The sequence below is a fragment of the Melanostigma gelatinosum genome, assembly GCF_949748355.1.
Source record: "Melanostigma gelatinosum genome assembly, chromosome: 4".
NCBI lineage: Eukaryota > Metazoa > Chordata > Actinopteri > Perciformes > Zoarcidae > Melanostigma > Melanostigma gelatinosum.
This window is the reverse complement of record NC_136637.1, coordinates 18,660,462-18,686,472: the sequence shown is the minus strand read 5'-3', so window position 1 is coordinate 18,686,472 and position 26,011 is coordinate 18,660,462. Positions and strand designations below refer to the sequence as shown.

Below are 26,011 nucleotides of genomic sequence, written 5' to 3'. Positions count from 1 at the left end.
CCGGTAATCGTGTGCTGTTCTCTGCGAGATGGCACTTTTTATCGCCCCCTCACTCGCCCTCCCCCACGTCATCTTCATGACCGCCATCACACACACAGATGCCCAATCACGCGCTCCCACGCGAAGGGCCGGGAACCTATGCTCAAGGCGCCACAAACGGCTGCTCGCTCGCTCGCCCACCCCACACACACACACCCACAGATATATCACTCATATCCCAGGGTCACTTGCTGCAGCTTAGGCATGTCTGCGAAGCGGCGTCCGCTAAGAGGGCACTTTCACAAGTGATTTACACGCCTGAGAGAGGGGGGGGGGGGGGGGGGGGGGCGCCACGGCTTCATCCTAAAGAAAACACCTCGGAGATGTTTTTGACTTCAACATGGTGTCCTGCTCATCCCTGACTCAGCATCATGGTTTACTGGCCAACGAACAGAACAACCCAATAATTACTAAAATCATTTATATGGCAACAACGGCAAAAAATATATTGGTTCCGGCCTCTCAACTCTGAGGATATGCTGGTTTTTTTGGTCAATATCTTTGGGGTTTTTGGGCCTATTTGTGAACGAAACAAGCAAACTAAAGACAGCGCCTTGGACTCTGGGGACTTGTGATGGGCATTATTGGGCACTACTTTCTGATATTTTACGGACTAAACGATAAATGGTGAATCCTTTTAAGATTTAGTACTCCACCAATAAATAAGCATGGCAATATATGCCAATATTAGTTTATCATATATCTATATATATATATCAGCTCAAAAGCAAACACGTGTTTTAGGTAACAACAATCCCACCACATGGTCCATTTAGTAGCTATTCCAGAGCTTTTCATCAATCACACAGACAGGCGGAGTTTGCTCAGTTGCAGATGCTCAAATTTCCATTTGTTTTCAGCAAACTTCGATGACTTCTCATCCATCTTAGTCTAAAAGACATTGAAAGTTTATTATTGATCCGGGATATGATTAAATGCTCCAGAACGGCTACTATATTGTCAATGACCGGTGTTAAGAATTACTTTGTTCTGACAGGATTATTTATCAACTGGATTTAAGCGATACTTATCAAAAATAACCATGTTATGCCTCCAAAAAAATAGGGAAAAAAAGATATGTATTGGCCAATAAATGTATATTTTGTTAACCGATTATAAATACGGGATCGGTCTCTGAAACGTAAAAAAGAAAACAATCAGAGAGATTTCTTGATAAATAATGAATTAACTGCAACCCCACAGATATCTCAGTTCAGTTTCTCGCTATGTTTAATGACTACGCCCCCGTCCACTGACTGATGCGATGATGATGATGAAACCAGGTTGGATTCAAACAAAAACAAATACAAGGCTCCGTCTGCAGGATGAGCTCAGGGAGGCCGAGAGGTTAGACGCTTTAAGTCAACAGTTGGAGGTCGGGCCGCCTCTCGACAGCTCGGCGCTCGTCGGCCTCACATGTCCGTCAGCCTCTCCCCCTCTGTCTGTCCGTCCGTCCGTCCGTCCGTCCGTCCGTCCGTCCGTCCAACCCGCTCCGCCAGATGCCAGCGCCGATGATTGATGGTGGCGCGGAAACCTGGAAACCATTCTTCTCAGTGACAGAATCGGCGCTCCAGAGCAGCAGACAATTGATCACACTTTGCAGCTTCTCACACTGCCGGGGACGTTTCTCATCCCCGCCGTCGATACCGGCACTAATTGTTGATAATAAAGAGGAGTAATCATGAGCTGAACTGCAGTCCTGCAGCGGCCTGAGGGCGAGGAGCGACACTCTAACACCTCAACGATCCGGAGACACAGATCTAAATCTCCCACCGACCTTGGACTTTGAGGAACTAGGATGGACCCATTTTTCACGATTTTCTGACATTTTAGAGACCAAACGATTGATGCATTATTCTAGAAAATAATCAAAAGCTTAATAGAAAATGAAAATAATCGTCAGACACATCTCTAAATGTTACGTTTGTCCCTTTCCTGTTTCCACATGACAATGTCCCCGTGCACAAAGACGGCTCCGTAAAGAAAGGTCGTTCCCAGTTTGGGGTGGAGTTACTCGACTCTCTGACCTGAACACCACGCATCACGTTGGGATGAACTTGCCCCGCTGTGGGCCAGAGACCTCATGCTGCATGTCATCTCGGAGCTGTAATTCGGGGTTTTTCCACCATGCAAATCATGTTCAGCTGCAATACAGCCGACTTGGCACTTAAAAATATGGAAAGCAAAAAAAAAAAGTGGCCAACGTCTGTCAAAAACATGGACTGATAATCATTTAAAAAGTAGAATTCTAATTTCATAGAACTGCCAAAACATCCTTGGGGGTCGGTCTCTCTCTCTCTCTCTCTCTCTCTCTCTCTCTCTCTCTCTCTCTCTCTCTCTCTCTCTCTCTCTCTCTCTCTCTCTCTCTCTCTCTCTCTCTCTCTCTCTCTCTCTCTCTCTCTCTCTCTCTCTCTCTCTCTCTCTCTCTCTCTCTCTCTCTCTCTCTCTCCCTGAGAATAAAGGCCTGTTTGTTTGGCTGACAGCAGACAAGGTGAGAGTGGCCCAACCCTTCCTGCAGGTTTGACACACACACAAAGACGCTACAGATAAAAAATGAATTCCACACTATGATAATCCCTTTGCTAAAACAATTACACTTGTCTCGTTGAGTATCCCATGTCGTAACTCATCACATTCCCTCTATTCACACTCGGTCTTTCCTCTTCTTGTTTTCGTCCGCCCGATCACCGCTGCACGATGTCATCAAGTGCGATCACAGCTCATTACAGGCACGTTACCCAACAGACGCGTTCGCATGCACCCACCAAAATAATACAACGGTGCCTATTTGGACCGATTACAGATTATGACACTCTTAAAAGGGCAATTTACACATTTCGTAATCACGCTTACACCGCCCTTCAAAGGGGGGGGCCCTGCCTTCCATCTCTAAATTGGGTGTAACGTCATCATTTTCATTTTCGAAAACAGTTTCAGAAACAATAGAGCGGGATCTGACTGCAGGCCTCGCTCTGGAGGAAAAACTCCAAACAAACGTCTCTATTACACAAACATGCAATTAACAGGGGAAGAGTGTGTGTGTGTGTGTGTGTGTGTGTGTGTGTGTGTGTGTGTGTGTGTGTGTGTGTGTGTGTGTGTGTGTGTGTGTGTGTGTGTGTGTGTGTGTGTGTGTGTGTGTGTGTGCTGTATCTACGAGGGTGTGAGCACACAGCGGGGAGTGGGCAGCAGCAGTCAGGACTTGTGTTCACGGATTAGCAACAGTGTTTACCACCGTGAGTAATGAGCTCATGTCGCTTATGGAAGGCTCGACTGAAGGCTGCGTCTTTTCACCGCGCGCCACCGCCAAGCGTGGGCGTCTGGGGATTACGGTGTAATTAAGAGGCTTGCACTGATGACAGCAGCAGGAGATCATTTTTGACTGATTGTCTTCGTGAAAGAATAATAATAAAGTCGCGGTTGCAGTTCGGCGGCCACCGCTCGACGCAAACAAGTGAAAACGGAGCGAAATGAGCGCACAGATCTCTTCACGCGTCCTCACTAAGCCGCTCTGCTTGTGTGAATGTTCTCCGGTTAGCGAGTGTGCTCACAAAGATCCCTTTCTACACACGTTATGATGTCTATGCAAACACCACTGTGTGCACACGCCGGAGAGAAATACCTAAACTCTTTGTCAACTGAGCTGCCTGTGTGTTCATTGTGTGAACTTGTTGAGAGTGAACAGTATGTCCACACTGGAGTGATTTGCCCTTCCTTAACTGGAAGCACTTCTGGCAACGCTGACTGACAGCTGACGCTAATTTGAAACAAACAGCACCCAAACTGTAGATAAACGTCACCTTTGGGTGCAGCGGCCTCCGCACAGTGCAGCTGCAGCTGCAGCACAAGAGGCACATCGGAGAAGCCACAATGTCAACAAGAAAACCAAACTCCACAGTGACTGGCTATTTGAAGTACTTTAGAGAATATCTAAATCATCCAAATGAGAGAAATGAACTGAAATGATACGGCAGATGTGTTGAAACTGTGACAGATGTGCTGGTTTAATATCAAAGGCACTGAAGGAGGGGGAAATACCTGCGATGGCGAGATAAAGTTAAAGGGAATTGTCACAGTGGCATGAATGGCTGCTACAAAAGCCATAAAAGATACCTGTTGCGTATAAACACGTACCTTGTTAAATTATTTGTAAACCAATTATATAAACAAAGCATTCACATATAGCGATGCTCTGCCTTTTACACAACAATCTTGATAAAATTATAAAATAAACATTGAGTGAGATATTGTCAAATGTAAGAAAAATCTAATGTTCGAACGAAATCAAAAGAAAAATGGGTTAAAGTCCTGAGCTGATGGAAGAACTATTTCCAGCTCTAAGCGTAGACATTTGCTTTGTGTATCTAAGTGAAGGACAGACTCCGGCTCCGACCGTACAACTGAGGAAGAAAGTGGTGCGTTAACTGAAACAGTGTCAAATATCTCTCGTCCACTTTGTTTCGTTGCTATCGTTAAAACTCGCCGAGTCAACTTCAAGGAACATTCCACCCACAGAATACCCATTTGTATATCAATTACGCACCGCATGCTACCTTGCATTCTTGAAGAAAACTTCTCTTGCATGCCTCTACGGTCGAATTTCGGAAACGTAGACGGCAAAACTCCATTTACACTTGCAGCATAATCAAAATCTCATTCATCCAGTCGTACGCTCACTTCTTCCCAAGACACCTGCGCAAACCGTCTGGCGGTTTGGGAAGCAGTGAGCGGACGTCTGGATCAATGACACGCGGATGATTCTGCAGGAGTTTGTAAACGGATGTTTTCACATAGTTTTGCTGTTAAAGGCAGTTTACTTCAATTCATCAACACTTTCCTTCCGTTTTTTGACTCTGAGGTCACTGTGCAGGTATGCCAGCATGCAAAATGTACTTCAAGGTAACAAAGGGTGAGTACTTGATATTCAAATAGTCATTTTGCAGATGAAGTATTCCTTTAACAGAACCGTTTAGTTTTTGTTTGTTTTTACTTGTAAAGCAGTTTTAAGTCTGATCGTTGCCGTTTTTGCTGAGCTGTTAAACTACGATCATCAGAGCCGATTCATAAATCAGCTGCTGTACCTTCATCGCTTTCATGTTAATGAGAGTGAAGACCATACAAGTCCTTTGAGACACTTGTAGACTAATGTATTTATCACCTTGTGAATTGACTCGACATGTTAGCGTGATGTTTAGTTCGTGATAAGATGCTAATTATAAGTCAGGTCTAATTATCAAGAAAAATATATGTATAAATAAAGTACTTTCATGCAGCACTTTCACACAAAGGCAGAAGACTTGGAGTCATGCCTTGTTGACTGATCACATAAATCATTACAGAACATCCAGTATGGAGCGATGAAGATGATCATTATTGCCAAATGTCTCCCCGGAGGACATAGCAACAGGAAGATTGATGACGTTGCTAAATATTTAGTGTAATCCCTGGTTACCGTCTCTCTTACCAACTACACCAAACTCATTCAGCAAGCTCACCGGCCCAGCTTGGTGTGTTCATTGTGGCGAGTTATCGTAACGACAAACACGCTGCAGGCTCCTGTCACTCACTCGCCACAGAGGTGGGACATGCAGGGGGGGGGGGGGGGGGGGGGGGGCACTGACGGATGGTGTATCAGATGAGGAAAACAGTGATAACTCAAATGTGGCACCATTTTACCATTTTCTGTCTCATCGCTGTCTGACTTTCTGTGAAGATGAGAGTTGGGCACTAACTCGACGTCTGTAACCCTGAAGCCTCCCGCTCACCCATCTACCCATAGAGGAGCTGTGATGTGACAGAGCGACCTGCAGAGGGCCTCAGCCAGACCTGGAGTCTGACACCAAAGCGTTAAACCACACGGACACATGCATGTAGAGCAGGAATCATTATTTTCATTGTCAATTTATCTGCTGATTATTTTCTCAACTAAGAAGTAAAACGTTTTTTGTTGTCTATGAGCCCAATGCGGCCACTTATAACAACAAAATCACTCCAAAATCAAAAGTATTATACTTATTGTCATATGACGGAACAAAAAAAGATTTGCAAATCTACACATTTCAACAGCTGGAAGCAGACAAAAGTCATTAAATAGACATTTTTTTGTCAATCTACTCATTAACATCAGCTGATTATTGTGACTCTACAGACATCAAGTTTAGTTTGTGAAGATTGTTCTTTTCATAGCAATTTATCCATCCGTTGCTTTTCAAAAACAACTATTATAACATTTTGTATATAAATGTCAGAAAACAATAAAGTGTTTATCGCAAGTTCCCAGAATCCAAGGTGATGTTTTTAAATATCTTGTTTTGTGCAACCAAATCCTAAATTATTCATACTGACAGCATAAATGAAAGAAAAGCAGAAAATCCTCTCACTTAAGCTGGAATAAAGATCAATTTATCAATAAAAAAAATCTATATCAACATTGCTGTTACGTCTTAATTCTTCTATACGTTTTTAAGTCATATTTTTATAGCTGTTCTATGAAATGACTTTTCATATCGCTGCATCCTCTACATTTAAATTCACAACGATATCAAACAGAGAAAAGCAGTTCTCACATTTCAGAAGCTGGAACCACTGAAGATTTAGTTTTTTTGCGAATTTATCTATTATCAACACAGCTGTTGATTGACTCATGATTACATTTTTAAAGCGCTTAGATTATAATTGCTGGAGTATTTGAGTTCATTTTTCTATTGATGATGTTTTTGTTGATTGATGACTGATAGTAGAGTTGCTGAACGTACCTTTCCTTCCCCTGACCTGCCTGCTGATGAATACCTGACTCCACGGTCCTGACTGAGTCGTCACACAGCGGCTCACTGCTGCCATCTATGACTCACAGGTGAAACTACAGCCGCACTGTTTACTTTGGCTTCTGTGCGTCACACGGACAAAACCGTTCATCTGGAATATTTGGGATTTGATTTAAGATACGGACTTAGATGCAATCATATTTAGCTTCGTGATACTATTTATTGACTCAGTGCATTTACTTAACAAACCTCAAAAAGCCCCTCCTCCTCCTTTCCCAAACTGCATGTTTCCATGTGTTACAACTTTGCTAAAAAACGGAAAAAAGAATTGACTCATGAGTGGAGCAACGACTGTGACCCACGAAGCACAACCACAAAACATTCCCCGACTCTGAAGTGCAGACTTGTTTCTCTTGGCACCAAACCGGCTATTCTTAAGCTAAAGTTCACTTTCGATCCAGGCCAGGCAGGCCGCCTCGTACGAAGGCCTAACCTTTCAAAACGGGGATCGGCCCGCTCCGGGCGCTATTCTCACCGCTGACTGCCAGGCCACCAGCGCACCACGGCCCCGCTTTCTGCTCATTCAATAGGCGGGACGCATGAGAAAAATGTGCGCTCAGAGATTATAACGCATCTCTTTATGGCCAAAAACCCAGCAGGATCCTGAAAGGCAATTTTTTACAACAATGGAAAACATGGCACCTTAAAATACACGCAAACCGCACACATGCAACTAATGAGTCCTGAGAGGCAGAAAACACACAGTTCGGTAGGGGAATGCGTCTAATTTGGTTCCAGGCGAGTCTTTATCCCAGCGAGGTTCTAACAACCGCAGCAAGCGTGCCACCGAGGGCTGATTGGGCGGGAGTAGTGTAAACACCAATCACAGAGTGAGTAAACCGGGCCGCCGGGCCGTAAGGAGACCGCTCATCACTCACTCAGGGGTTCGACGCCGTCCTGTGAAAACCAGGTTTCTCCAAAACTTGGGGAAAAAAAATCTTGTTTGTATCAAGGAACTTCTGAAGACAATCAAAAAGGTTTTTAGCCAAAAAAAAAAAAAAAAAAGCAGCAAAACGAAGAATTGGAATTCTCAATTATTCTCTCAAAGAATCCAGATTTGTTTTAAGCTGTGCAACAAAGCCTTCTGGATAAACATCTTGTTTTAAGCTCTGAGACGACGCGGTTCCGAGGCAATCTGATGGGGTTTTGTTCGCGAAACTAATTTCAATTTGCATAACTGTCCTCGCTGTCCTGTTCAAAACCATGTCTCCCACATCACACACACACACACACACACACACACTGGATGACGCAAGGATTGCATAACATGCCCGCAAACTATAGTAAGCAGTGGTATTACCACCAGAGTATGAGAGTAAACTGCTGGCAGGCTGCACAACAGCCGCTCCAGGCCAGTAAACACATCAACACAGAGAGTTAAAAGTGCAGCGCTTTGTGGGGAAACAGGCGTGTTAAATCCTGTGTGTGTGTGTGTGTGTGTGTGTGTGTGAGACTCCGGCATGGGAGCTTCTGAGCCCAGATGGGGGGGAAAGACCAAAGGGTAGCGGAGAGAGAGCTGTAAGAAGATAATAAGATGATGATGAGGAATTTGGATGTGGATTATGAAGGATATAGATGCAGGAAGTCGGTCTCACTGATGCAATCTGCACTTCAAAAACAATAGAGTGGAAACCTCACCTCCCAACACTCTTTCCACCTTCTCCCCCCCCCCCCCGTGTCGTAATAATTCCCCCCGTTCTCCCCGTGTGTCTTGCTGTGACAGCTGCAGGTGGGAGAACTCGCCCGGGGGAGAGCGAGAGCGACGTTGAGGGGGTTTTGTTCGCGGCTTTCCTGTGAAGCGCCTCAGTGGGAGAACACAATGGGGTTCGTGTTGGACCCTCAGATGCAGAACAGATTACTGAGCGCAGCCTGTGAGCACTTCCCCACATCACGTTCGTTGTTCAGGCATATTTAATGTGTGCACCGTCCAAGATATTTGGTTTATTTTTCTTCTTGGTCAGTTAACCTGTTATATATAGTAACAGCAAACATATCAGATTCATGTACGTTTGTGGCGTCTCATATTTTAGCACTACCTGCAATAAGCTAAGAATACGCTATATAAACCAAAAGCAGATTACATTCCACCCCCCCGACACAAAATGAAGGTTTTAGTCATTGAAACCCACAGACGACACACATTGCCTGCACCACCACATGAGTCCCAACTGACTCCAAAACTGTCACTCAAACTTGCATTCCTAAAAGTTCCTGACCAGAAAAAGCAACAAGACACAGAAGAAGTTCTGCATGAGCTGCTGGTTTGTAAACATTGCAGAGCAAACTGGGACACACAGACCTTTTCTATTAGGACACCTTGGTGCTTCCTACTCTGCTGCTAAAGAAAACGGTTAGTTGTAGGTACTAGACACACACACACACACACACACACGCTGCCTGAGAGGACAGGCTCCGGGAAGATAAAAGCTCCACCCACTGTCGAAATCAACAAGATCGGATGTGGATATTTCAGCCTGCTGACTTTATTGATCCCCTGACTTTCCCCCGTAGCGCCACCAAAAGGTTGAAAGTTTGGATTTTAGATGAAACGTGTCAACCACATTCAGATGGGTTGGTTCACATATCCAAGGATGCATCCAAATAAACTTTGGGGATCATCAGACACCAGTAGATACTTTGGTTTATTGACAGATATTTACTCGGCAAATGCTACCACACGCGAAAATGAAATGGTGAACGCGGTTGTTATTTAATACAACATCTGCTAAACACCAGCACGTCGAGTTATCCTGCCGCCGATGGCTCAAAACACCACAAGAACAGCCGATGCTCTAGACTTTTTCCTCTCTTTCTTTGCAAAGTTTGAAAACAGTGAAGTTGTTCAGATGATGCCAATTGGGTACCATCCAACCCCATTGCTCCTACTAGTGGAGTTACTGCGACGCAGCGCTATTATAAACAATCCACCAGAAACTCAGAGGTGAAATCGTTTTCATTTTTTTACTAAGTCTTCTGGCCATCTTCTCCGTGCCTTATGATAACATGTTAGGAAAGAAAGATCAAACTGCTGTTGCAGTCACAGAGAAGAGACATAATATCCCTTCTGTTTTTGTTGGTGCGCTGGTCTTTTGATGCTGCAGCTGGCTGCCTTTCTGGCCCTCCGGCGTCCGTCCCCCTATTCCCCCGTCCACCTCCGCCCCTGCAGCATTAGAAAATAACCCTCACTGTGTTCTCAGTGATGACTCTCTGCAGCGGAAACCAGCACCCACACACACACACACACACACTCACACACACACACACCCAGTTGCCTCAACCCAAGTCGTTCAGAAGGGATTCCCTGTGAGACGGTGGGAGCGGGCCGACGGGAAGGAAGAGAGCGAGATGCAGAGGAGCCGGTGTGTGAGTGATCTTTTCCTCTGTGGTGGGACGGACTGGAAATTGCTCCACACCACTGCTGCCAGTAACACAGCCGGCTCAGCTGTTCAGAGCGGGCAGCATGTGGTGAGGAGAAACCGGAGCCAGGTTTATTGGTGTGGAAACAAATAAACACAGGGGAGCCTCGTACAGGTACAGGGGTTTTCTGTCACTCCGAGAGTGTGAGTGTGTGTGTGTGTGTGTGTGTGTGTGTGTGTGGCCTGAGGATGATATACCATGTGGGAGGCGAGTCAAGGCCTCTGACCACAAAGGATGTGGAGAGAGGAGTCATCGTTCTCCTCCCACTCTCTTCTTTTTCATTCTGTCTGTCTTCCTTCTTTCCTTTCTTCATTCTTAGTGCCACTTGTATGCTATTAGAGCATCAGCAAACAACTATCGTCACAAGTGAGCTGTCAAGATTTTTTCAGTCATTTGTTAATTGATTTAATTGCTATTTAAGACGGTAATGCAACAATAGTTCAAGTACAACACTATACCGTACTGCTTGCGCTGTCATTTTGAGCCCAACAGCTCTTTTGTAGTTTCCAATTTTCTTCTATTCTTATTTTATATACTTCTAATTATTAGTCTTATATTCTTTTTTACCTTTTTCTGTGCGTCTGCACTTAATTCTGTCCTTGTGCAGCTGCAGCACCTGAAATTCCCCATCTCATCTTAATCCTTAATCCTGACAAATACCCTTTCCACAGACTGAGAACAAAGCTGTTGGAAACTTAGCATCTCGAATAAAACTCCTTTATTCTTATAAATTGTATAAAAATTGTCGATTATTGGATATATCATGAATATGTCTCATGTTGATTTCCTCAATTAGTTTTCGATTCAGCAAAGCTTACACCAGATGGCAGAGAGCGGGCTGACCTGGCTCTTCCTGTTTGACTCAGGGAATCAAAGAGCAGAAACAAACTAACTAATATAAACTCATTTCAACTGAATGATGTCATCCAAATGTGGTTGGATTCATGAAAGAAAGGACTACTATTGAAGAGCAGAGTCTCCTGTTCACATTACAAATGGCCTTATTATCTATGATCCGACTAAGCTCTTGGCTCCGTATCCCACCCAAACCAGTGAAGGAGGATCAGTGCTGCCTGGAGACGGTGTGTCAGATCCCCGTGGTGGTGTGTGTGTGTGTGTGTGTGTGTGTGTGGGGGGGGGGGGGGGGGGATCTCCTGGGATCTGAGACAAAAGGGACATTGTGGCACAGACTGACCCATCCAAGAAAACATTACTTCCTGTCCCATCAGCTCCAGCGTCCATGAGCGGCTCGCTTCCCAGAACTGAGAGTCTGTTTTTGACACCGTCTGCTGTTTTTGACACCGTCAGCGCTGACATGTACACACTGCCACTCAAACACAGGGGACTACATTTGGGGAGAGGCTGGTAAGCACAACGTTTCAAATTGACTTGACGAATAATGACTTCAACAGACAAGAAGGTTTTCACTTTTACTAAATGCTGTAGTGAAAACCAAATACGGGCAAAAGAACAGTAGGCGTTAGAGACTTATAGTGGTGTGTTGAAGACGCTATACTCGTATTTTTGAGCCCATTATTTCCAATTCTTGCACACCTGTGACAGGGCAAGTGCTTCACGGCACAAAACAGAAAGCAGTTTTACTTCGGGAATCGCAGAACAATCTCGTTCACTGCTCCTGTTCACCGTTATCAGCTCTGTTCCGTTGTCTGGCTCTTCAAAACAAACCCATGTCCAGTGCAGTGATTCCAGGAAATGGGAAGCAAGTGAACACTGTTTATCAGAAAGAGGTGGCCTTCATTGGTGAGCTGCAGAGACTAAAGACCCATGAGAGTGCTGGAGGATGTGTTCACAGTACCTTGACATGACTCTGAGCGCCCAGGTTGTAGATCTCTGAAGGCTTCACCTCGTTGATGATTTTCACCAGGCACGTGCTGTCGGTCAGATCGCCATAATGCAGCTTCATGTCTAACAAAGAGGTGGACACACACATGCGTCATTCAAACTTTTATCGGTCCTTCATATATTCAATCATCGGGCAGGTCTGAAATAGCTGACAGCCGTCTGATTCTGGAGATAAGTAAACGCTGACATGGCTCGAGTGGCCACAGCAAAAGGGCGACACACCAGCACCAATTGTAATTTAAAAAAAAGATTAAAAGAAAATCAAGTTCAATTTACATTTGATCAAATCAAATTGCACCCAATTAATTAGGAGGGTGTGGATCGTGTAAGGCGCAAGGCAAAGCAATATGGTAAACTAAGGCAACATAAACCTTTCCTGTAGAGGGTAGCAGAGAAAGTTATTAGACTGCAACCACAATTTAACCCAAGAAGCTGTAACCCTCTAGCATTGCAGCTCCAGTTACACTGTGCACGTGTCATACCCCAAAGCTCTCACGGGAAGCAGGTCAGTACCAGATCAAACTCCAAGAGGACCCCAATTGGTAACGTCAGTGGTGTGTGATGTGTATGAGTGAAGGAGGTGGGTGTAAGGCAATAGGCAAAGCAGAGCTAATGGTAAACTAAGGCAAAATAATTTAAATAAATAAAACCAGAACCTGGTGTGCCTGTGGAGAAGAGCAGAAAGAGGGGTCATCACATGACATGCTTAGCTGTTGGCAGACTGTCAATGTGAAATCTGTTATCTAGTGATTTCAGTTTGGTATGAAACATCCTTTTGGACCAAAGCCCTAAATGCAAAGTACTCGCTGTTACGGCTGTATGTGTTCCCTGTGCTGTCGTCTCTTGTCCGTCTCTTGTGGCTCTGCCCAGGTGAGCTGCATTGCTTAACGAGGTGCACCTGGCCGGGTAACGAGGCGCTTCAAAGCTCCTGTGCCACTGAGGCCTCTGGTGTGGGTAATACTGGTTTTGCTGCCTCTCAGCCTCGGAGTTTTATGTCTTGTTTGTTTTAGTGTAAATAAATCCCATGGATAAAATTTTTGTAACGAGTGTCTCCTGTGGTTGATTCAGGTGAGTGGGGCGTAACACTGGCACACACTGAACTGAGATCCTGGAGCGCAAATTTTGGCGGCACAGGCACGTTAAAGCAAAAGCGTGTTAGGCAGGTTAGTAAAGCGCAGTGGACAACGTGTTGTATCAAACTGTATGCAGACAATGTTGGACTGAAGTCAAACTTCAAACTGTTTATTTACGACGGCATCGCTTGAATGCGTCAATTAGCGGAACAAGACAAAAACAGACTGGCTGGCTGGCTAGAGAAACTAACACTGGAACATACGTCAGCTTGTTCAGAACCACCTAAAGTGACTACCGACTGTGGTGTAAACAGGATACTCACGGCCTTCAGTGTGTGTCTGCGGGTTCTTGTAAAGATGCCCGATGCGACCCGTGTTGAAGGAGCTGGAGCGACGCAAAATACCATGAACCTGTGAGAAAAGGAAGCGGGGTTTAGAACACTATTTTATTCTGTCTCACAATAATATTATCTAGACCACTGCAGTTTGAACATCAACACTACGACTGACAAATACCATGACTTTCATATCGTCTTTAAACAATGTTTTTATGCTCGTGTGTTGTCAATGCAAACTTTGTGCAGCTCCTTCACAATAAAAGCTCCAACTGAAGAAAATACTGCTGATCATAGCTTTTACTGTGAAGCACACATTTACACAGACTGACTCGAGATCAACAGAAAATTGCAAAATAAATGTGATACAAATCCCAGAGCTATTCTACACATACGATCATTGGAAACAGCCTGTCACTGTAGAATTGTTAGTCACTGGTGGAGATCCAGTTTACACCAGATGAATTCAGTTGTTCAAGACGAGTGTATTCAGCATTGGTCATGCTTACTGTATTGTATGCATGTTTTTCTATGCACTTCATAAATTTACTTTAGTTGATTGGTTTACCGCACAGTATTTGTCTTGAAATGTGATGTCAAACATGATAAAGTGGCCTACTTTGATCTCCTGCGTTTCCTTGAAAGATCTTTGCACTAGCGGCGTATTCTGTATCGCAAAAGTCGACGTAACAACATCGTGTCTCATTGTGTTTTTAAAGCTGCCTGTGATGTGTGATCTGGACTTGGTGTTCTGAGCGGGATGTGTGCGGAAGCTCTGCTCGGGGAAGATAACGGAACCTGATCAGAGGGGAGTCCATTCGTGGGAGGACGCTGTGCCCCGACCTCACTTCCTTTATTCACTGTGCACTTCCTGCCTGCCTGTGTGCTCCTCTTTAATGCCACAACCCCCCTCCCCCCTCACACCCCCTCCGCGTGCAGCATCCCCAACCCGGACAGAGCGCTCTTCCCCCTCCGCTGTCTCTGAGTCGGGCGGCGAAGCTGACGAGGCAGTCTGGGATGAAGGTGTGTGTGTGTTGGGGAGAAAGGAAGTCAAGCAGCTACCGTCAGGGAAACACAACGTGCACTGGTGCAACGCGTATTTGTATGCACGCGTGTTTAACTGAATGCATCGTCACATTGTCGTGGGTGTCAAAGCGGCGACGAAGCCTTACGTAGCAGCAACAGCTTGTTAAGCTCTGCATCCACCGACAGGATGTGGACTTTTTTCTCTTTTTTTTGCTCCTAAAATAACAAACCACATTGCGCAGCAGGTGAGAGTTAGTGACCTCACTCGTATGACCATGTAATAACTATTTCCCCGTTAATGGTTTGACCCAGGGGTAAAAGGTGTGTGTGGGGGGGGGGGGGGTTTAACAAGCTTGAAGCAACACACAGGGTCCTATCAGGGTAAGGTTTCGAGTCGGTCCGTTGTGCGAAGCCCCGACACACACAGTGCTGTGGCTGGAGGAAGCTTATCGAGGGAATGTCGCTCTGCGTGCGTCTGTGTTCGTTGGCATTCGCGACTGTCTGCGTTGGTTTCTGAGAGTCTGAGTTCAGTCCGCAGGCTGGATTTCTCCCTCACCGTGTAGCCTTTACCGATCAGTAACTCAGCCAGGTAGGAACCATCCTGGAAAAGACAGAAGACAACACCAGTTAAAACCCGTAAATGGCACACAAGTGTGTTAACACATGCTAAATAGGTTTTCTTGTACCGACGGAATCGCAGCACTAAAAACAGAGCTTGGGGAAAACCGACTTCAAGATGTCACAAGGTATAAATGATTCACAAACTTTGTCTTTGTCTACGCCAACGAGAACCAAACCTGATGGCCCATAATGCAGAGCAACCAAAAACTGACAAACATGCAGGACAGGAACACATGTAATAACTGCTGATTGTAAAATTACACAACAGTTGGATAGGGCTTCAAATGAAAATAAATCGGCAAAAAAGATTCTAGAAAAAGGCAAAACCCTTTTATGCAAATAATTGATAATTGATTGACATTAGAGAGGAGCGACAACAGAACATGAGGGGGTCCAAGATGGACAATGAAAGAGAAGTGTTCTACTGAATGACTAAATACTTGTATATATTATTTCATTCATGAAATAATGAACAAGAACAGACGTCGTGTTATACCGGAAGTTTTAGAGAGAACCTTTCAGAGGAAACACGCTGGAAAACCTCTAAATGGTCTTTAAATACAATTCTTCCTGAATTGCCTGCTGCAGTGATTTGTTGGAAAGTAAACCTGTGTATTGTTCACTCTGTGACACATCAGTGGAAAGTTCTGTGGTGTTGGACCACCACCCTCCTGAAACCGCCACACCGTAGCTGAATACTGGATCTCCCAGGATCATTAGGTGTAACACCCACATGAACTAGCAGCTCTGGGCGGACATTGGGCCAATATGTGTGTGTGTGTGTGCGTGTGTGTGTGTGTGTAAGAGAGAGAGAGAGCGAGCCCCGTCAATAAAGTCTTGTTCCCCTCACCCATGTTACGCCTCGTCTTTTTTTTTTTTTCCTGCTCAGACTTTCCGACCGCACATTCTGAAACACTCTGGAACATTCCGAACCAATCATGGCATTCATCCCTCAATCCCCCTCACATATGTGCGCACACACACACACACACACACACACACCGTGCGTCCTCTCCAGGTCTGGGGGTGACCTGGGACATGGCTGCTCCTGAAGAGAGCTGCACAGGTGGGCAAAGTCTGACATGAAGAAATCAGCCCGCTCCAACAGAACCTGACCCACTGCGGATGGAACTTTCAGGTCAGTGGGGCCTTCAAATTCAAAGCATGATGTCGCCTATTTTTTATATGGTTTTCACTCCTTTCTGGCAGAACTGACGACACTTTATATATCCGTTTATTTATCGCAAATAATGTTGCCATAACGAGATTAAAACGTCATCGGGTAGTGCATACTTTCCTCATATCTAGACTCAGACCTCGTGGCTGCTGCTTGAACACCCTGAAAGGTGTAAGCCAAAACCTGTGGCAGTTTTAGGCTTTTCAATTTAGATTCACACACTTCTCCTCTAAAGACTCACTGAATGCAAATAGGTTTTTCTTGTTTTATGAATATAAATGTATGCATTAGTACTACGTTAACTGTTTTTTTTTTAGATCATGTTCAGCTCTGCAGGTTGAGCTCCCAGGTTGTGCGGTCATTGGCACTGATTCTCAACCTGTTTCTGCCCAGCCCTCTGCAGGGGGGGGGGGGGGGGGGGCACTGGCAGCCCATTGCCCGTCCCCACGGCGTTCAAAGCTCCGGCCGGTGTCATGTTTTCCTGCCCCTGTGCCAGGGTCAAAGCGTTTCATGCCAGACCAATATGGAAAACAAGCCTGAAGAGCTGCAGCTCTGTTTCAAAACAAGAGGCTCCTTTGAGGCTGTATTAGCCCATAAACCCTGGCCTCACCTCGCTGTTTCCTGTTATGGGGAGGTGGGCGCTTAGTGGGAGCGGGGGGGGGGACTGGACACTCTCACTCACACACACACACACACAAACAGTGTGCTCACCTGCCAGGTCAACGGCACACCACAAACCCCTCAAAGACTGATTTTGGCCTTTGACACAACATGATCTCTGCACTCTACAGCTGCACTGAATTGAAGCAGCAGGCTGGCTCAGCAACAGGGGGGTGAAAGTTAATTAAAGTACAAGACAATAACTGTCTCACACTTCAATACTGGTGTTATCAAAGTTACTGATTCCCTCCTCTGAAGGTTGAGGATCGTCTGCAGTAGCAGAGAGCTGCTGTTGCATACAGGTACAGGTGTGAAATCTTTTACTAACAGTCAACAGAGTGGGGTGAACTCAGTATTTTAAAATTGAGGCTAAACAGACTTTAGTTTCTATTTTTACGGATTCAAAATTCTTAGTTAAATGTATATATATAATGTATAATTCCAGCCACTAGTCGTGTTAAATGACTCAAAAGAAACTCTGAAGATACTTCAAGGACTGAAACGTGCAAGTCCAGCTCTTTGGATGCATAGCTCTGTGTGCGTTTCAATATATTCTAAATACTATTCAAGCTTGTTTCCATATTCTGTACGTTTCTGTCGACATAATATCCCATTATCAAACTAAAGTCGATGAACCACTTTCCATAAAACTTGAAAAAAACCAAAGAGCAAGAAGGTAAACAGAGAAGAGCATCAGGAAAGGGTGAGAGGACAGAAGGGTTGATGTTGAAGTAAATCGGTCCATGTGTCTGAAAAATGTTAACAATGTTCGCTCATCAGAACCCCCCCCCCCCCCATTCCTCCGAATACTACCATTAGCTCCAATCAACATTCACATTATCATCATCATCACAGTGTGGTTATATCAGAGAGGTGGCACCAGTGTGTGTGTGTGTGTGTGTGCAGTGCTTTAACAAATAAACATGTTTTCATGTAATTTTCTACCCAAGAAGAGACCAGAACAAAGTTATGATTCACACGGGGAACTACCTGATCAAAGTAAAAAGATTAGAAACCTGACAGAAAGTTTTGTTACTTTTCAGTTGACGATATCAAATGCAACAAACACATCTTTGGTTCATATGAAGAGTCCAGGAGAAAAGTTCTAAACAATATCAGGGACGTCAAAGATGGAGGAGCATCAGCTGACACCTGATTCTAATGAATGGAACTAACAATGTCATGATGAAATATCTGGAAGTATTGCAAAAATGTTGACAAAACTCATCCTCTGATGTCATGGGGTCTCTTTTACTTCGATGGATACTGTATACTGCGACTGTATGCTGTGTGTAGCCAAAGTTGACACATTCAAATAGCTTGTTTTGTCCAACTAACATTTACTATTTTACCATCATTGGAAAGTAAAAAGAATTGCTAATTTTCACATTTGAGAAGCATGAAGCTGTGAATTTGTTTTTTGCCATTTGAACATCGTTGCACATACTGACCTGTATGTGCAAATGTAATGTCGTAAACAGCAATAACCTCTTTAAACATTACGACCATCACCACAGCTACCATCACCCCTTCAGAAGAAGAGAAGGAAGCTGTGATGGCTTTGCACAAAGCCCAGCACTGTGAGTTTAGCACCCCCTGCTGGTGGATCAGTGAACCACTGGGGTCAGTACCAAGAGTGTTACTAGAACTGCTCTGTGACCTTTAACACCTTAGATCAGCTGCCTAACATTAGAGCAATAAAAAATACGTAAAAAATAAATATAGAGAGCATTGTCCGTGTGCCTGCATGCGTGCATGTATGTATTCATGCAAACACGGCGTTCATGCGTCTGTCATTGTGCATAAACTACAAATGAGTCACGTTAATGTGCTTTCATTGGATCGCAAGAAGCTGCCAAGATTGTCTGTAATTAGGCCTCAAGAAGCTGCCAAGCACGCGACCGGTGTGTAATTAGGCCTGATATGGTTTAATGACGCTGTAATCACAGACCGCAACACACACACACAAGTAGGAACACTGAATCGCTCCCCTCGACTCAAGCATGCCGCTGAAATAAATAAACAATTCAATACCCTGGTATTAATATGACTTCACTTGCTTAATGTACAACATGTAAATCTAAAGCTGGATTTAAAATCCACATCCATGTGTTCGCTGCAGCTGAACTCTCACCTCTTCCTACAAGTTACCAGACTTTCATTCGGCTGAGGGATCAGCCTCGAAGGAGCCATCAGCAACAGTTATGAGCGACGGAGGAGATGCGCGAGCGGATTCTTATAAGCTTTATGATTATTATTGCTGGCACCCGGCTCAGATTCTATCCCGTGCTGCTAACGGAGGAGTCGGGTGAAGGAGGCGAGGGAGGAAATGAGAGAAGGGTGACCGAACGCCAACAAAAGGCTTGAAGGAACAGAGGCCTGTAGGATGAGCATCAAACGGCCCCGAGAGGTCGTATCGCGGTGCCTCTTTGTTTTCCCAAGCAGACGAGCTGCGGAAAGACGTGTGAACCTCAAAGCCAAAGTAAAAAGTTTTACTGTCGGAACGAGAGGCTGGAACCTGTCCTCTCCATAACCCCGGATCGTAAAAAACAGCTCTATCAGCCAGAGCCCCCGCGTCGCTCCGCAAGCAGTGCCTTGGCACTCAGGTGGTCTCCTATAACTCACACCCTCTCGCAGCGAGACGGCAGTCAAAAAGTATTCAGACTGAGCAGCATGCTGCCCTGAAAAATATGAACAGTAGTTAGCCAGCCGATTTACGGCATCACCGTGACCCCGACACCCCGGGCTGGTGACTTCTGAGATGGTCTATCCAGATGCTGGCCTCCTGCACGGGCTCTCAGGTATTCAACGGTAACGGCGTGACCGACCGCTATATAAAAAAAAAAAAGAATTAGCGCCGTTATTCTTTGTGTGCTGTCAAAGAGGTTGACGGGAGTAGGAGCTGTAGAAAGTGCAACTTGACAAAAAAAGGTCGACAATGACTTTCCAAGAACTCTTGATAGTTTGGAGGACAGGGTTGCGTTCCGGGTCGACGGACAACTTTCACCTCAAGCCATGAAACATTCCCACCAAGTCTCTGCTCAGTCCCTGCTGCTCGTTGGCTCTATTTTACTTGGAAATAACCGCCAAGAAAATGACAATGCTCTTTTTTGTGCACACGGGTACAAAGCATACATGCACAGATGCAAATGGTCTCTGGCAGGTCCGTGCTGCTGCCACTTGTTTGAGAAACAGCCATGGTGGTTAAACGTAATACTATGTCATGTAGCTTCTTCAGATCATTGCGCTTTCTGAGGAGCATTCTTTACTGGAGAAATGTGGAAGGGTTGATGTATTTTCATTTTATTAAATGTATTGATGTGTAGGACATGTCAATTTAACTGCATTTAGAGGTAAAATGTCAGATTGAACTGCCTGACAGATATCCAATAAATCAAGGAACTTATACAAAAATCCCACAAGGCAACATTTCTTGCAATGGATTATAAAAAGTAGAAGACCGATTACTCAGTCGGCCGATTAATTGGGTCGATTAATGCCATTTTGAGATGACCGGCTAATGTCCACACAAAAGATTTCACCGTAAAATAACTTACTGGCAGCAGGGCCCATAATTTACTGTTGTTTTACAGTGAATCTACTGTAATTTAATTTTACGGTGTTTTACCGTATGCTGGATTACGCTATGTGGTGCAGGATAACAGGGTTTTACAGGGATTTTATAGAATATGCCAGAATGTTACCGTTTATTTACAAAGGGTAATACAACCCAATACTTTTGCATTTAATTCCCAACAAATAAAACAGACATTCAATACATAATTGTTGCAGTTTAATACATTTTCTCAAGACAAATAATAAAGGGACATTTGTATTACATCACAAAACTCACAATGTACTGCATGTTGAGAAGAAAACAAATAAAATCATGAAATCTTTAATGATCGGCTTAACGGAACAAATGAGGATAACCTCAGACCAGTAGCGCCGAGATCGAAAAGTGGCCGATGGTATGCTACTGTTGTTCAGTGGAAGGTACCCATCCCTAGAGTTGTATGCTACTGTTGTTCAGTGGAAGGTACCCATCCCTAGAGTTGTATGCTACTGTTGTTGCAAATGTATCGTTTGCTTTGTTCTGATTCAGCGATTAACATGATACAATGTTGCAGTTGCCCCTTTGTTCGGCTTGTGTTCACACTGCAACATTTAACAGCGGACTTAGTGTCTACTGTGTCTAACACATCGTATTTTGTGGTTGTGTTTTATATATGCACACTAGGGCTGGGCGATATGGCCTAAAAAAAAAATCTCCGATTTTTTTACAAAAAATCCGATTCACGATTTAAATCGATTTTTTTCCCCCAAAATTTTTTGCAGATGACAGAAGCTGTTGAAAACAATTTTTTCTTTTATTTTGTGATGATTTTCCCAAGTAGGTTGATAAAAATAAAGTGCAAACAAAACCTGAACATTGTAGAAAGGTGCCTGTAGTATACAAAAAGTATTTGGTCACTCTTTTGTTTGCCTGAATCATTTAAATATAAAATTAAATTAAACATAACATTAAATGGCATTAAATAGTAGCCTTCCATTGTAAACAACTGTGCAAATGTAACTTTTTACAGTAAGCTTTTCTAACTGAATACACTGATACAAACACAGCATGAAATAAAATGTATATGACCCTTTAACATTCACATTTTCAAAAGTGCAACATCTGATCTAACATCAACATAACATATTTTGCACAGTAAATAAGTGCATGTAAACAAAATCAAGTGCATTCACAACATAACCAACAGTATTAAACAGTAGTGCATGTTTTTTCTAAATATTTTTTGCCAGGAAGACAAGCCTGTCTACTACCTCTGGCTTCAGGCATGCACGGTGGCATGTAACAATGCCCCCCCCCACACACTGAAAAGCCTCTCAGAGGGGGCACTTGTAGCTGGCACAGAGAGGTATTTCTTTGCTAAAGTACTTATCCTTGGAAAGTTAAGTTGGTGACGCTTCCACCAGTCAAGTGGATCGGTGTCTGGGTCAACCTGCTGGACCACAGGTCAGTTGTTGCGGAGTAGAATGACATCCCCTCCAGCTCCGCAGAGATCCTTTGGCGTGTACTATTGTACAGCCGAGGCAAGGCAACGTCAGAAAAATGTTTACGGCTTGGTAGCACGTATCTGGGGTCCAAAGCTTTGAGAAGGTGAATAAACCCCGGCTTTTCCACGGTGTATATGGGCACCATATCTTTTGCGATATACATCGCGACTGCATCCGTGATGGCTTTCCACCGGGCACTCTTCTTCTCATGCGGAGTACAGTTGGTGAATGTCTCCAAAATGCTGGGTTGTTGTTGTGAGGTGGCGGCGGCGGCGGCCAGCAGTGAAGCTGCTGGCCGCCATTGTTTTAGTTTGTAAACAATGCGCGCGCACTCTACTACGGGAAAAAGGGGTGGGGGCGATTTTCTCGATTTTCAATAAAACACATCGCCTTAAAGCACACATTCGAATTAATCGATTAAATCGATTTATCGCCCAGCCCTAATGCACACAATAATTTATCATAATTGCGTTCTCTTGGCACATATTTTGTATATTTAACTTTTGACTTTACATTTAAACAGAGAAACATAATAATACAAAAATACAAATGAAGACATTCAATACAATCGTTCTTCACATCATATTAAGCAAAAACAAATTCACTTTAACCTATTATTTATTGCTTTAAATTAATATTTTACCTGGTCGCACCACCATGACATTTATCAGCTGTGCCACCTGACAATATTAGTAATCACAGGAAATATGCAGACAATTTGCATTTGTTTCTCAAATACAACAACATGCTTTTAGTCAACAGTCTCTTTTTAAGTAAAATAAGTAAATATTTCATAGTAATCATGTTTAGCACATAACTGGAACAGGCAAAATCAGTCGCTTCCGCCTGCGTGTCGCAGCTTCTACCTCATTGTGGCAGCGTTTTGCACACACTCCATACAGGACTTGTCTGCTCCCTGCGTCGTGCTGATTTTGCTTTACTTGACAGTGGCATCCTTAATAGTTAAACAATATTCATTAATATCTTAAAAAAGTTTGAAAGTGTATAATATCATTAACTTAACACTGTTAAACTTTTGAATTGGTTTTTTAAATAATGTTAGAGCTTTAAATATATCATTCTTTGCAGTTGCACCACCTGACATTTTCAACTGATTTCAAATTAAACAGGCATCTACTAGGACACTAGCATTAGCTTTTGTTCTTGCTAACAACTTCATACATACTTTAATTAAATAGAATAAAGACATTTATGATAAAATAACATTTTTCTAGTTTTACACTGGTTGTACCGCCCTGACATGGAAAGTGAAACACTACCTATAAGTTGAAAGTAGCTGTTTTTATCAATATTCAAAAGAGATAAAAACATTTTCACTCTGCTATAAAAGGTCAGTTGAGGTCCTCTTGCTGATGCAATAACCTGTTTACTGTTTTCTACTTTAATTTTATAATAAAAGTCACATCTTTACAGCTGTGCCACCCTGACATTTGAGAACATTCAAATTGCTGGACAAAAGTTTTTAAATTGTCGCAACAGCTTAAAACTATTGGTATTTGTAAAAATGTGGTTTATTTGAATCTTTTAAACAATAAAAGCATGCCATAGTATTTTATTTTGAATTTATTATCATTTAAATACCTTTAATAGTTTTCTTAGTCTGTTCATCTGCTAGGACAGGTGCACCGCCTGACATTTTCAGGGTTTGAGATGCCAAAACATAAAATATATATTATTTGATTGTACTGAAAATGTATCAAAACTGGATACATTTTATAGAATGAAATGATACAATTATTTTAAAAGGAAATAGTGGACTCCGACACAAAAATATGCATGTCATGTCATTCACCCAGGTACCTATCCCTAAAGTGGTATGCTACCATTGTTCTGTGGTAGGTACCTATCCCTAAAGTGGTATGCTCAGCACTGATAAGATAATATTTGGCATGGAGGAAGTGTGTGGGTGTGACAGTAGGCGTTGGCATTCGTGCTACTTAACAAGGTTCCAGAGTACCATTTTGGTCAGACAAATCTGTCTCATGCAACTAAACATTTTCATAAAAATAAAACATTTCCCGTGCACCTGACAACCGGCAGGTCTGTCTGTTTGCAGGTGTGAAACCGCACCCTGTACGCAAACACAAACTTTGTGCGTGCTTGTATGACACTCATGTGGCAACCTTTGGGCTCTGAATAATGAAACCAATGAGGAAGTGCCTTTAAACTTGCAGTGGCCCATTGTATTCCCTACTTCTTGGACTCTGGACTTTGACTTGGCAGACGGCTTCATCTAATTATATTTGAAAAAAAGAAAAAATGAATTGCCGTTTACAATAAAGCATTTCGTCCAGATGCCAGTTGTAGGCGAACCTGACAACTTACTTTATGTGAGAGCAGGTCTTTGACACAATAGAGGTAATATTGTAACATATTCCTTGTATGTTCAACATACAATGGCAATAAACGGTTTCTGATATGACAAGGAAAATAAACATTTTCCCTTTCCTGTTAGCCAGAACATAATGGGACAATAAGGGCAATATCCCGGACATAATCCCGAGCATTCCGTTTGAACCATGCACTCTTACCTAAGCTTCCGATTCATACTGGTCATAAATATCCATGTAGCTACTACTGCCCTTTCTTTTTATGGTCCACACTTGCATTGGCACTCTTCTCACTTTGTATGATTGCAACTATGCTGCACAGCAATTCCACGGTTTATCAAGGTGAAAGTGGGGTTTTGTCGGGTCAAAGGTTTCAGTGTACTCAATAAAAGGGATCAGCACAAGTCAAACGTTGCTTGGTTGTATGAATGTCGACGTTACCTGTCCAGTGATGCCGGTGATAAGGGCCACCTTCCCCTTCTTCAGCTCCCCGTTCAGCGCGGCGCTACAGTTAGCGGACTCGGAGCTCATGGCCATCTCTTCTCGGCTGGATGTTTACAGTCTGCTGTCACAACGACCGACAATTAAACAAAATAAACCTGTCCGTGCCGAGTGTGTTTAGCGTGTGAGGACCGACGAGCATCCGTAAACCAAAAGGCACACCGCTACAAAAAACTGCAAAGGAGCCTACGTATGAGGAAGCGGTCGCGAGATCAGCCAATGGGAAGAGAACAAGTGGGCGCAGAAGAGCAGGCTCGTTAAAAAGGAAGGAGGGCGAGAGGACTGGCGGTCCTTCGCGACAGCGCCATCTACAGGGGAGCGAAAGGCAGCCTCCTATTATATCATCGATGGAGGTTGTTTTGTGTGGATTTTTGTTAGTAGTGGTGGAATGTATATTTAGGTACATTCAAGTTCTGTACTTAAGTAGGATTTTGAGGTTTTTGTATGGTATTTCCACGTTCTGCTACTGTACTATGTTTTTGAACTGATACAATTATGTTGTAATAATATGGAACCCAACAGTATATGAAGTATAGTTGAAATGAGCTCCACCTTTAAGTAATGAACACATAATGCACCAATGATTCTAACCCAGAGACATTTAACATTATTATTCCACAAAGGGACATCTTCCATAATGAGTACTTTTAGTACAGTGTAGTTTTAATTATATTTTGGTGCCAATATAATCTGTCACATATCTGAGGGTGAACCAGAACCGGTAGGTGCAAAACAAGACTTCTATTAAAAGGGAAATACGGGAAAGGTGAGCTGGAGGCTGGCAGGAGTCCTGGCTGGGGAGCGAGGAAATGCACCCAGGGGAGAAGGCTTGGCAGAGGGAATCCTAGGACTGTAAGGTGGCTGGTGTGCAAGCTGGCGAGGCGAAACAGATTTCCAGGTATTAACAAGGAGAGCAAGTCTTTCAAGTAAGCAGGCAGGCAAACAATAAGGTAAGACTACCAGGAAAGATGATCAGAACTGGAAACGTGGCACAAACCCTCTTTGGCGCAAAGGTCCAGCGGGAACAAACAGTCAAACAGGGGCGGACATGTCAGTGATCTGTACA

At 43.7% G+C, this 26,011-nt stretch overlaps 1 protein-coding gene across 1 annotated transcript in view; it reads right to left on the bottom strand.

The window, feature by feature from the left end:
- gmds (GDP-mannose 4,6-dehydratase) overlaps positions 1 to 25,114 on the bottom strand; it is a 129,729-nt gene extending 104,615 nt beyond the window's left edge. Inside the window, exons 1-4 of the mRNA XM_079267794.1 lie at positions 24,886 to 25,114; positions 15,131 to 15,175; positions 13,537 to 13,624; positions 12,094 to 12,203 (exon numbers count right to left, since the gene is read on the bottom strand). Coding sequence (XP_079123920.1) covers positions 12,094 to 12,203; positions 13,537 to 13,624; positions 15,131 to 15,175; positions 24,886 to 24,981 — 339 coding nt within the window. The 5' untranslated portion in view covers positions 24,982 to 25,114. The remainder of the gene's footprint in view (positions 1 to 12,093; positions 12,204 to 13,536; positions 13,625 to 15,130; positions 15,176 to 24,885) is intronic.
- Between the last annotated feature and the right edge of the window lie 897 nt (positions 25,115 to 26,011).